The sequence below is a fragment of the Ursus maritimus genome, unplaced genomic scaffold (assembly GCF_017311325.1).
Source record: "Ursus maritimus isolate PB19 unplaced genomic scaffold, ASM1731132v1 scaffold_2, whole genome shotgun sequence".
In the NCBI taxonomy this organism is placed as follows: domain Eukaryota; kingdom Metazoa; phylum Chordata; class Mammalia; order Carnivora; family Ursidae; genus Ursus; species Ursus maritimus.
The window spans coordinates 73924105-73937923 of record NW_024424452.1 but is presented as its reverse complement, the minus strand read 5'-3'; the positions used below and the strand labels follow the sequence as shown (position 1 = coordinate 73937923).

Here is a 13819-nt window from a genome sequence, read left to right as displayed (position 1 = left end):
ACCTGACCCTGAACAGACTTGCTGGCATCAGTGGCAGCTGTTTTCAGATGTGGTCAGGCCTTATCTTCTGGGAAAGTCTGGTCCTTCACTTCTCAAGGCCATTGGCCTGCAAATCTCTGGGAAAGTGGGTTAGTCCTGCTGCAGCCCAAGGGACTTAGGTCAGCAAACGAGGAGTGCAGAAGCTTGGAGCACATTAACCCTTCCGGCAAGTTGGAGTGGTGTTGCAGTGTGTTAGGTAGCAACAGAGAACAGTGGCACTATTTATATATTTTTGTGGTCCTTTTGTTTATGTGCTGTCTTCACTTTTAAATGACACATGTGATTCCTCATGCCTGTCTTATTTTCTGTACAAAATATATTTTAAGTATTATCTATTGAACAGTTAAGCAGGGAGAAGATGATAGGCAAATTTATTTAGAGTAATTACTCCCAGTGATCAGCCCTTTGCCTCCTGTAGGCATTTAAAGAGAAAATGAAATTGCATTTTAAATTAAGTTTTGTTAGTTTTGTATTTTCCACGTTGGTTCTTGTTCATAGAAATTGATGACTGCCGATGTGTTTTATATTTTTTAAGAGCTGTGGTTCACAAAGGTTCTTCCAGAGTTTAGCATAAACAATTTATGGGTTAGTTTGGCTTATAATATGAGTATAATGTGTTATAATGTGAGTTAAAATGTGAAGAATTTTAATTGTCTCTTCGATGAAGCCATACAATATAAAATACTATCAGCAACTCATTTGCTTCAAAATAGAGGAAAGGATTGTCTGGCATAGCTTGTAATAAACTGACTGAGATGAACAATTTTTATTATTTGAAAGTTTTAAAAGCCAGCCATGAGTTACATCCCGTGGTAAGTAAGGGTATTTGGATTATTATATCTTTGTCATATCCTCAGTCAAGCTTGTCTCGTGGGTGAAAAAAGCCAGCTATGAAGAGGCCAGCCACGCTTGAATGAATGCCCATATGTCAGAACAAAAAACGAAGGGAAAGTGGCAGCAGTTCTTCATCATAATTTTGCATGTCCTATAAACTGAGTTACTCCAACTCATCTGATTTTTATCTTATATTAGCAAATATTGCCCTTAGGGATTTTGTGACTATGTTCCCTTTTAACGATACTCAGAATGACATTATTTGTGGTGTGTAAAGAGTGCAGACCTGGGAGTCTTGGGCGCTGGGCGTTCTGTCCTGAAGGTGCCACTGACCAGCTGTGTGACCTTTGTGTAACTCTTTGGGCCTTATTCCCTCATCAGTAAAATGAGGGCATTCAGGTGATCTCCATCTCCAAAAATCTAATTTTGTGGCTTCAGAGTGGGGAAAGTGCTTTGCTCCTATGTGTCCTATAGAGGAAAGAATGATTTTAAAAGTTACCCCAGTGCTTGCTATCCGTATATGTTGCCAGGTAAAAAGACATTTGATTCTTTGTGCATCCCTTGTGCTATGCTTGTGGGTAAAGGAGAATTTATAATTATTTCCAAATCAGTGATGAACTGTCTACTTAGCTTACATTTGTTAAAGTCTAAGAGATCAAAAATCAAGTTTTATCATAATGTATGTATTAAATGCAATTTTTTAAAGTTTTGTTCTCTTTTATAAAATGTGTTCTAAGAAATAGAAATGTTAAAGACCGGTGTTTTCTAATGTGGAGGCCAAGAGCAGGGTGCCCCAAGATGTGCCACTTTGACATATTGATTACTTAAAATAAAAGTTTTTATTTTATATTAAGAAACAGCCAGTGCAAAGACACTCAGACTCTCTTCTGTCCCCCTGGATGCAGGAAATAAATGTCCCATAGGAATGGTACTCTCCCTGTACTAAGAAGTAAAAAGACATCCTTATCACCAGAGATAGAACCTTTAAAGCCAACCAGGTTTTAGAAACAAACCTTGTTACTTTCTTTCCAATCTACTACCTCGGTCCAAATTCTATTTAGAATTATTTACTAATTAAAGCTTCTAAACATTTTAAAAAATATTTTTAAGTAATCTCTACACCTAATGTGGGGCTCGAACTCACAGTTCTGAGATCAACTGTCACGTGCTCTACTGACTGAACCAGCCAGGCTCCCAACATCTGTTTTCTTTATCCTGTCAATCTATCACAAATGTATTGTCTCTTTGTCTAGGAAGTATAAAAACTGCCAGTTTTGGTCACTTATTTGGGTCTCAGTTTCATTATTGGGCCTCCATGCACATGTAATAAAACTTTGGCTTTTTCTCTTGTTAATCTGTCTCATGTAAATTTAATTCTTAGTCCAGTTGGAACTGCCTGAAGGGTAGAGGAAGAATTTTTCCTTCTCTACATTACTAGGACGTATTAAACATTACAATTTTAACTTTTTTCCCCCTAAGCTTTTATTATTATTTTTAGATTGGATACCTAATTTTTATTTCCCAGGGAAAAATAGTAAGCTTACTTTGTATAAGTTTTTCGGAGACCTTTAATATACTTCTTTTTATAATTCATTTTGGTGTTTGATGATCTAGGATGATTGTTAAGGAAACTACCACTGCTTGGGAATTATAAGTAGAAACTGAACTATTTTTATTTTCAAACTTATTCTTTATATCTGTACAGAACATTGGCTCTGATTAAACCAGACGCAATATCAAAAGCTGGAGAAATAATTGAAATGATAAACAAAGCCGGATTTACTATAACCAAACTCAAAATGATGATGCTTTCAAGGTAATTTGCTGATCATTTTCGGTTATGTAAAGTCTAGTCCTCGTTTTTTTTTGTTTTTGTTTTTTTAAGTCATCTTTTATCTTTCATGTCCTTGTTTAAAATAAAAACCTCTCACTGAGTGGCAAAGAATAGAATAGTAATCTTATTAGAATGAGAAAAGAGTAAGACACTACGAAATTAGATTCCTGAATAATGATTGAACTCCAAGCAAGAAGGAATTGCCAGATTGTGCCTGCCCCGTTATTTATTGTCTTCATAACCCCATTGGTTTTTATAACACAAGGCCTGATAATTGTAATCTCTTCTTCTTAATATATAACACACCATAGAAACATGGTAGAAAAGGAAATGAATTTGAGTATTTCTATTTGACAAGGGAGTGTTACTGTTGAGATTTCCAAAAGTGATGCATTTGGAAATGGTTACATTTAGCTCTTCCCAGTGTATGTAATTGGCAAGTAGGCCTATTTACTACCCTGAAAAGCAGTTCATTCCATCTGACCGGATAGTTTCTAAGTTATTTAGTGAAAACCGGTCTTACCTATAGGTAGGGGCATTCATATAGCGTTAGGCAGAGCTGCTGCCTCTTATGTTACTCCACAGGGTTTTCGTAGTTTATTTTTGGTCAGGCGTCTTTTCACTGCTGTTCCTGAGTATAGATTATATGGGACAGTTGCATTTTTGGCTCTGAGGACAAAGATAATGGATAACTGCAGATATTCTACACAGCTTTCAGAAGTCTGATCCTTAGAAACCTTAAGAAAACACCTTCAATTTTACCCCAACAAAGACATATATTTAATTTGAGTTTTTCCCGTGTAAGGTTTTTCAGTTTACTTATCTTCTAGAAAGGCAGGAGGCGTTTCAGAGCACAGAGTCTGGAGCCAGATTGCACGTAAGTGCACCGCTTATTAAGTGTGTGACTCTGGATAATTTACTGTGTATTTCATTTTCTTCATCTGCAAAATGGAGATCATAACCACCTGTATCATAAAGTTGCTATGAGGGTTCCGTGAGTTTAATATATGCAAATTAGTTTGAAAAACCCCAGCACATAGTCAGTATATATAAATGTTAACTGTTGCTGTTAGTAGCAGGAATACTAGTGATATTATTATTTAGTGAAACTGAGGTCATGACCCCTTGTAAGTCGTTAAATTTGTCTTATTTCTCTATATGTATCAAGAATGCTTGCTCTCATAGCAGGCAATGGGACTGAATTCTGGAGAAATAACTTTGAACAGTTTTAGTGAGATTAAAAATCATGTCTCTACACTGCTAGTGCTTGATAAATTTGGCATGAAATTCCCCAAGATGGAAATGCCCAAGAAAACTTAACTGCTTTTTAATTTTTTTACAGCACCTCATATATCTCTATTAGTTTTACTGTCAAGTCTTGGGCTATGCCCAACTTAGAAGCTAATAAGTTAGTCTTTTACTCTTTCATGGGTGCTAGGCAGAAGATGTGGAACATCTGGGTCAGCAACAGAAGACTTTATTATGGTACAGCAAGTAGCATGGGCATCATGCTCGTGTTGGTTCTCCTTGCCTCCGTGTCCCGTGGGCAGAATATGATATGGATCCAGGTGTATGTTGTATACACAGTTGATTGCATCGTAGCTGAGGAGCATTGAACTTGGGTTATCCACTGTTTCATTCGCAAGCGGTACACAAGGCTGCTGTCTGTGCTGAAGAGAGACATGACCTCATCCCTCAAAGTTGCTCACTGTAACCATAACTCTGAGAAAAGGCTAGGCTAAAGGGCAGTTGGGGCCTTGGATTCTTGGCATACCCAGTAAGACATGCTGGGAGTGCCGGAGACCTGTGGAGGAGTGTCTCCCAGGGCTTAAATCTTTGCTAAACTTGTTTGCTCAAATGTCAGTTCCTCCATCAGACAGTATCTGAAAGGCAGCAGCTGAGTTCCATCTGACTTTGTACTTCCTAGTTCTTGGATTAGTGCCTGATTGAAGGTAGGCACTAAGTCAATATTTCGTGAAAGCATTAATGGATAAATCTTTGTGGGAGAATGGTTTCTGTATAAAAACACAGTAAGACATAACAATAACAAAAACCTCCTTTAAGTGGTGACGCACTTGTTAATATTTCTCTCTGTCTCAACTTTTTAGGGAAGGAATTAGGTAAGGATAATGGGAAGGAGTCACGCTCTCTCATCTCGGTTTCAATTTTGGATGTTGAATAGAGATAACTATGGGGTCAGTGACATGTAAGAAGGAAACAATGAAACACTTTTAGTAATTAAGATTTTTCTTTTCATCAATATTAAAGATTATGATTTTTTTTTTTTAGTAGCTCAGTTGTGTTGAAAAATTTAGAATTGGTTGTTTTAGTCATCTTGCTGCTCTTTTAGAATGCTCCCACATAAGTTTTTCAGACATTCAGTTTTACCTCATTTTAGACTATAATATAATATATCCATTTCATTTTTGTGAATTCTCCTCCTGACCCTCTGCAGTTGGTAACAGAAGGGACATAAACAGAGATTTGCAGCCAGAGATTTGGGTCCAAGTTATGTAATCATGCTGAACTTCATTATTTTCATACGTAAAATGTAGGTGATCACACCTATTTTAACATATTGTTATGAAAAATAAATGATTTAATGCTGGCATAATAGGTTCTAGAAAGATGAGTTTTCTTTCCTACTCATTTCTTGGGATGAATTTTATTTATCATATTTGCATAATATACTTTCATAATCTCTTCATAACCAAAGAAGCTATTTCAGTACATTTGGTTCGAATGGGTATGCCCTGATATAGCTTATTACGTGAATTCATTTTGTAGTAGGCCCATAAGATCTTCAGACATTGCATACTAAATTAATTATCGCGCCTGAAAGGATAATCCTTTGCTAGAGGACACTTTAACTTCTTTGATGTTTTAAAAAGTAGTTGATGTTGACATATTTGTTGTATACTGTGAACTCCGTTTAAAGCCTTTAAAACTGTCCAAGTTTGAGAGATACCAGATTTGATTAAAATAAAAAGTTGTTTAGACTTTTCAGCTAATCAGTTTAAAGTCCATTATCCTTTCAGTGGCTCCGTAGATACTCTTTAGTGGGAAGATAGATTCACAAGGTAAATCCCTATTGCCCTTAATAAATTCTGAAAACTCCATATTACCCCTTTTTTGGGTGATGTCAGTTAAAGCATTAATTTTCAATATATTAATAACCAATAAGAATACATTGCTATGCCTAATTTGTCAAGCATATTTTAAAAACACAAGATCTAAGAAAGAAAACTGTAATTATTAAATTCAAATTCTAGCCTACCCTTTCAAGTTTAAAACCTGAAGAAGAAAGTGACAGCTTTAGAATTTGATGATGGCTTTGCATTTTTTTATGTAACTTATTTGATCTCAAAAGAACAAATAATTCTTACTGGTCAAATGTTAAACTTTGTTTCATGAATGTTTAAGATGCTGGTGCAAAGGAAGATAGATACAATATGAGCAGAAAAGTGAATAGTGCCTCTTACATGCATTGTGATTTTACATCTTAACAGATATTCAGGTAGCAAGAAATTTAAAAAGTGGGAGGATTTGAGCAGAATATTTGGTGAAAAGTCAGTCAGTTTACATACAGATCAAATCAATGTAGAAGGTTTCATATTTATTTTATTTTATTACTGCAAGCCAAAATATTCTAGTAAAAATTTTTAAATATAATTCTTAACGGTTGTCATTTTGATTATTTTACAGGAAAGAAGCAATGGATTTTCATATAGACCATCAGTCAAAGCCCTTTTTAAAGTAGGTGCTGAATTTGGGGCAAGTGGTTTACAATGGAGGATATCCCAAAAACTAAAGTACTGTACTTGTACAATTCAGAAATTTGTGACACGGAAAGCATCTGTCAAGAGGATCATAGGAACACCTTGCAACAGAGAACTGTTTTCTAAGAATTATTTTTTCTGTCCTTCTATTAGATTAGAATTTTTATTTCATCATTAAATATCTTAAATTTAGAAGCAAATAGGATGATTAGTTTAAATTATAAAAGGCATAGCTTTCTTTTTAGATTTCAGTAGATTAAAATAGAGTGATAATGATATTTTTTGTTGATTTTTTTTTTTTAAGGTTTTTAAGGTTTTTATTTGAGTAATCTCTACACCCAGCACGGGGCTCAAACTCATAGCTCTTCTGACTGAGCCAGCCAGGCGCCCCTGGGTTCAGTGTTTTTGTTGTGTTCTTGGCGTTCTTGTATATATATATAACATCGTTCACAGAGCCCTTGTTTTTTTAACTAATACTTTTGTTCCTTGAAATAGAGCAACTAATATATGCTAGAAACTGAATTTATGTTCAAAATATTTGGGATGTATTTAAATTTAAGTGAATATTGTGAAGTATATATTACTATTGACATAGAAGTGCTTACATTTCTAATAAAGAAGGGTATTAGGCTGCTATAATAAGCATGCTATTTGGTATCCTGCATATGGTAGTGTTTTTTTTTTTAACATTGTGTATGAGAAAGTTAATATGTTATAGATTATTTTAAATCAAGAAATATAAAATATTCCCAGCCTTATTAGAATATATAATTTTCTTGGAAATGATTCTTTATTGTAGTCTTGCTTTATGTTTGTAACATTATATTACGGCACCTAGTTTAATGTCTTATGTAATTAGTGTGCAATAAATTTTATTAAATGAATGAATTAACTAGTTTTCTGGTTTTATGAAAGACACAACAAAAGATGTAGCTGTAGTAGTTGGAAATAGTCTCATGAAGCAGTATTTTTTATGATCAGGCCACACTCATGTTATAGGCTTATTCTACTATGTGTTCGAGAATTCTGTATTAACAGGACATTAGATTATAAGTTTCTTGAGGCAAGGCTATCATTGAATATTCTGATTTGTAGTAGGTTAAGTGCTTGTTGTATGGATAAACATGGATTTGTTCCCTTGATTTTGGTTCCTTAAATCTTACTTTTTTTTTTTTCTTCCTGCTAAGGCCTAGCAGAATATGTAGAAAGAGGTCATGTGGGCCTTTTAGGTTGGAGGGTATGAATACTTCTTTGTACATACTATTTTTTAGAAATCCTCTTCGAAATGAATTGAAGTGATTTAAAAAGGAGGCATGGAAGCAGGTCAATGAGGGAAGGAAGTATGTAAGACAGTGAAGTGTTAATTGGTACCAAAGGGTTTGTCATACCCTGTGCTTTTCTCCAGGCGGGTCCTGTCCTCTCTCATAGTTTGGATGAGAGAGAGACACGGCCTTACTTTGAACAGTATTCTGTCCCTGTCTAACACAGTGGGATGAATGCTGCTACTTATTTCACAGTTAGACTTGTCATTGCTGCCTCGTACGCATACAGAAGCGGCAAAGGGAAATGAGCTGCTGCTTTTCATGGCTTGCGCTACTGTGACTCAGTGCTGGGTTTTTAATCAAGAACCCATGTGTATTCTTTAATAACTTGAGATAAGAATATCCTAGAGTCGCTTTTCTAGTAATAAGAGGATATTTTTTCAAGGCCTGTTAATTTCTGTTTTTTCTTTATCACTAGACCAACTCAGTGTTTATTGACTGAAAGTTTACTGTCATTCTTTGAATTCTAATCTACACAAAAATACATTTGAACTATAAGTATATTATAAGAGCACTCTCATCCTTTCCTATATTATGAAAGTTTGTTTGACTGCAGTGGTAAACCACATGAAAATAAAAAGGAAGATCCTTCTGTACCTTTCAGAGCAATGGGAGAAGCGTTGATCAGTAATATGCATTTTAAGTCAGTGAATTAGTCTTAAATTCAATGAAACCTGATTTTTTTTCTAACAGTAAATGATTTGACAACACTAGTGTTTTTAGTGACTCAGGCTACCACAAGACACTCAATTTATGAAAATTTTATCTTATCCATGCAGAATTCACTATATCCAATAGTTCTGAGATCATAGTCTTCATGTGTGTGTTGAAATACTCCCAATTGTAATATATCCTTATTAACAGAGATACGTGGGTTGACAGAAGAATGAAGCAAATCAGGCTTTTACCTGTTTTGTAGTGAGCTGATCCAGCTTATTACAAGTGGTCCTACTATCGCCATGGAGATTTTAAGAGACGATGCTATATGTGAGTGGAAAAGACTGCTTGGACCCGCGAACTCCGGGATGGCTCGCACGGATGCTCCTGGAAGCCTGAGAGCCCTCTTTGGAACTGATGGCATAAGAAATGCAGCTCATGGCCCCGACTCTTTTGCTTCTGCTGCCAGAGTAAGGTGTCTTAAAAATATTTTCATTCTGTTTTTGTTTTGTTTTATGTCGGAGTAAAGCATTTCTCTCACTGCTGACTTCAGGCAGGTTAGACAGCTCATCTAAGAGTAGAGAAAACCTTTGACCCTTTGCCTAGGTTTAAACAGTGGTTCAGTAATATGCCTCTTTTTGTGAACTGGTAACCTGGTCATGGCCAACGTAAGTTTTCTCCAGTTAAAATACTTGTCATCCCAGTTTATGTTCCAAAGCTGCTTAAATTATTCAGGTTCACCAGTGTTTGAATTACTGACTTCATGTGAGACCAGTTTATGGATAGTAAATATTCAGAAAGAAGCATAATTTCATATATTTTGTTTTTGACTCAGACCTAACACCATCTTCAAGGTTATCATCCTTTTCTTTTCCTATATAGAGCTAGAGAAAGTTTTTATGAGAAAGTTTTTATGTTTCCTATAATTACTTCTTATTTTAAATCCATATAAATAGGGTATTATACTGGGTTTATGCCGATGCTGATTTGATCAAGTTGCACGTTGATTCTTAGTATCACGACAAGTTCCTCAGCTAATGTAAGATGGTTTTTAGTCTGGTCATGCTTTCATTAAAATAATACTAGGCAGTTTTTTAATAATTGAATTTTTCTTTATCTTACAGCTCCATCAACAGATCCTTTCAGTTCTCCCTTCAAATTAGACCTTGAATCTGATTGTTGTGGGCTAGGTCACTGTTATATTTTGTTTGGACTACTGCAAAAGCCTCCTAATTCTCCTTTCCTCTTCCTTCTTTTCTTACACTCAATTTATAACAATTTTACCCTGCTCATGTAAAATTAACTAGGCCAAGAGTGATCTTTTAAAAACAAATCCAGATTAACAATTTAATTATTAAAGACTCTTTAGTGAGTTTTTATCTCTTTTATAATAGAATCACAAGTCTTTGTTGTAGCCTCCAGAATTCTACCTGATCTGATTCCCTTCTGTCTCTCTGACTTTGTCTCCAACCAGTCTCTCCCTTATTCATTGTGTCCCAGGTACACTGACCATCTTGTTATTCTTTGAATAGTGTATTTCTGCCTGGCTCATTCAGTTAACAGAAAAGAAGATAGTCTTTAGCTGGATGGGAGTAAGGGAACGAGGGGATGATGAGGTCACAGAAATAATCAGGGAGATATCACATGGTCTTGTAGGCTGGGAGCTCTTGCAGGGTTTTAAGTGGAGGACTGACATGTTTGACTTGGCATTTAAAAGGGCCACACTGGCTTACTGCTTTGCGAATAGACTGTAGGGGACAAGAGTAGCAACAGGGAGCCCAGTTCAGAAGCTGTTAATGATAATCCAGGGAGATGGTGGCTTGGACCAGGGTGGTAGTAGTGAGAAGAGTATATAGATACATTTAAAAATACATTTTAATGGTTGAAGGTCAAGTGAACAAGATTTCCTAACAGATTGAATGTAGGATGTGAGAAAAAGAGAGCAAGGAGTACTCCAAAGTTCTTGGCCTGAACAACTCACTGAAAGGCTACAATTTACCTAACCTGAAATAAGGAAAGCTATGGCTAGCGTTAGTATGGATGGAAACTCAGGAGTTACATTTTGGACCTTGCAAACTTAATATGCACGTTAGTTATCAAAGCAGAAAGATGTGAAGCAAAAAATTTAGTTTTGGAGTTTGGGAGGGGGGTTTCGACTAATGACATCAGCATGGGGTCACTGACACCTAGATGGTATTGAAGCCGCGAGAGACTGGTGAGATTAGCTCAGAGAAAAGTACAGACAGAGAAGAAGAGAGAACAAAGATGGAGCCTTTCTGTCCTAGTTAAAGTTGAAGAGGAGGATGCAGCAAAGGAGGTAGGGAAGGAGCCGTCAGTGAAGTAGAAGGAAAAAACCGCAGACATAATTATGTTCTGGAGGCCAAGTGAGGAAAGTGTTGTAAAGGGAGAGAATGATCAGTGGGGTCAAACGAGGCAGATCTATCAAGAAAGAAGGGGACTGAGAATTGACTATTGGATTTTGCAGTGCAGAGTCGTTGGTGAAGTTGGAGGAGTAGAGGCAAAGTCCTGCTGGAATGGATTTAAAAGAAAATTGGAGACAGCGGATATAGAAACTTTTTTGAGGAAATTTGATGCAAGTTGAGGAAAGAAATAAGTAGTAGATGTGACGAAAAGCAGGGTCTTTTTTTTTTTTTTTTAAGATAAGAAGAATTACAGATGTGAAAAATTGAGGGTGTAGGAAAAGAGGAAGACTTACTGGCACAATGTCATTTATGAGGTGAGAAGGAATGGAAATTAGAGCCCAGATTGCCTGCACATTGGCGCAGGGGTAGTGGTCTGGTCAACACATGGGAAGGCAGAGTATGTGGGTACAGATGCTTCTTCTGATTGCCTCACTTTTCTTTTTTTTTTAAAGATTTTATTTATTTATTTGACAGAGAGAGAGAGACAGCCAGCAAGAGAGGGAACACAAGCAGGGGGAGTGGGAGAAGAAGAAGAAGGCTCCCAGCGGAGCAGGGAGCCTGATGCGGGGCTTGATCCCAGGATCCTGGGATCATGCTCTGAGCCGAAGGCCGACGCTTAACGACTGAGCCACCCAGGTGCCCCTGATTGCCTCACTTTTCTTAATAAGACAGTAGGAAGCAAGGTCAAAAACAGATAAAAGTGAGGATGGGGGAGAAGATGTGAAATAATCACCAGAAAGACTAGGAACTTTTAATCTGTGGAATCTGATGCTGTCTCTGGATAGATAGTGCCAGAATTGAGTTGATTTCTTGACACCCTGCTGGTGTTTGAGAATTGCCTTGGTGTTCTGTGTGGGTAACCCCCCCCCCTCATTGGAATTGGGTCTGGGACCCCTAAAAGACATATTTTTATTGGGTAGTAAAATAGGCTGTACATATATTTAAAACTGTTGATACTGAAGATAAGCGGATTCAGAAATGCAACGGGGCTTTACATTTTAATAAGGTGAAGCTAGTTTTGTTTGAAGTATATATGTTTGTATGTTTCTATGCTTGCACATACGTCATGTGCTAAGCTGGGTAGAAAAATGCCTATCTGCAAATACAGTTTACAGAATGATTTTATTTCTTCTTTTCGTAGTGGAGAGGCTACTGCAGAGTTAGCTGCCGTAATCCTTTCTCCTAAGGAAATGTCTCAAACATACTTGTTTCCATTTTGTGCACTAAAGTTTATTTTAGCTCTTTCTGACATTCGTCCCTGAAATATCCCATTGTTATGAACCCTTAGGGATATACCTTTTCTTGACTCTTGTCTTGGGAAGAGTGAGTATTATGTTAGCTGACGAGCTATCAAAGAGAAACACTGTGGCTGGCACTCACAGCATATATGAGGAAACAGGGGCAGTGGATGTTAATAAAAAATTGAAAAACATCACACAAACATCCTCAAATAGTCTCTCCTCGATCTTAAATTCCTATTAGTTACTGTTTAATCCTTTTTCTTTCTTATCCAAACTATATTCACAATTTTCTCTTCCTCATTTGCCTTTGACTACCCATTGAGAGCAGTCACTACAATTTGGCTTCATCCTTTCATTCCACTGAAAACATTTGGCTAAGATAATCAATGTCCTCTTAATTACAAAATCCAAGGAAAATTGTTCGTTTCTTTGGTATCTTTCCAGTCAAAATCCTAGCAGAGTTTGTCATGAAACTTGATGAAATTCTTGCATAGAAGAACCAAAAGAGCCAAGGAAATTTTGAAGGGGAAGAAGAAGTAGTGGTGATAAGATGACTAATTTATTCAATAGGAAGCTTTTTATAAAGCTATAGTAGGAAAAGCAGTGTGATGTTGGCATGGGAGTAGACAGGTGTGTCAGTGTAATAGCCCAAGTGCTCAAGAAATGACCGAAAAGTAATGAGGACTTGGTGGCATTATAAATCAGTGGGCAAGAGATAGATTGATTAGTCAGTAAATTGTACTAGATAATTTTAAGTGGAAAAAACAAATTAATTTCTTAATTCTATATGTAGCACTTCCCTTAGTGTTTCAGAATCATGCTCAAACAATGCATCCCAAACTGAACTGATTACAACTCACCAAACTATTTCTTTTGTATTCTGCATATCATTAGCAAAGAAACTTGAGACCCAGTAAATATACTTCTGCCTCCTTTTTTTTAAAAGATTTTATTTATTTATTTGACAGAGAGAGCACGAGCTGGGCTCCCGCTGAGCAGGGAGCCTGATGTAAGGCTCCATCCTAGGACCCTGGGATCATGACCTGAGCCAAAGGCAGAAGCTTAACTGACTGAGCGACCCAGGCGTCCCTACTTCTGCGTCCTTTATTCCCTACATCCAATGAGTAAAAAGTTGTGTAGATTTACCTTCTAAGCATTTTCTTCAGTTCTCTCCTTTTTCTTCATTCCTCCTCTTACTGTCCTAGTTGTGACCTGGGCTGCTGCAACAGCTCTGGCTCAGACTTTTCTCCCTCAAGTACCTCTTCCACATAATTTTCAGAGCAAGCCATCTAAAAAATCTGATCTGTCCATGTCATAACTCTACTAAAAATGTCCCAGAGTACAGCATTACTCCCAGGATCAACTTCAAGCTCCTTAACATGTTTTATGAAAATGATCTGAGTGCTAGCCTTTTCTCCAGTCTCATATCCTCCCTATTCCTCTTTAGACTGTGATGTTCTTTCTCTGTTGTTTTTACTCTTTCTACCCCTCCACCTTGGAATGCCATCTCTCCCTTTGCCCAGGTAGTTTTATCAGCCCTTTAAAACTCTGTTCAGAGTTCTTTATATATTACAGATACAGATTTTTTACCCAGAAATATGATTTGCAAATATTTTCTCACAGTGTGCTGTATGTGTTTTTATTCTTTTTAACAATGTCCTTGGATGAGTGGAAGGTTTTAGTTTTGATA

At 36.7% G+C, this 13819-nt stretch overlaps 1 protein-coding gene across 4 annotated transcripts in view; it reads left to right on the top strand.

The window, feature by feature from the left end:
• NME7 (NME/NM23 family member 7) overlaps positions 1 to 13819 on the top strand; it is a 243095-nt gene that overhangs the window by 50946 nt on the left and 178330 nt on the right. For all 4 annotated transcript variants that reach the window (XM_008695848.2, XM_040636186.1, XM_008695838.2 and 1 more), the window contains exons 4-6: positions 2579 to 2689; positions 6413 to 6463; positions 8728 to 8935. In XM_008695848.2, the coding sequence (XP_008694070.1) occupies positions 2579 to 2689; positions 6413 to 6463; positions 8728 to 8935 (370 nt within the window). The remainder of the gene's footprint in view (positions 1 to 2578; positions 2690 to 6412; positions 6464 to 8727; positions 8936 to 13819) is intronic.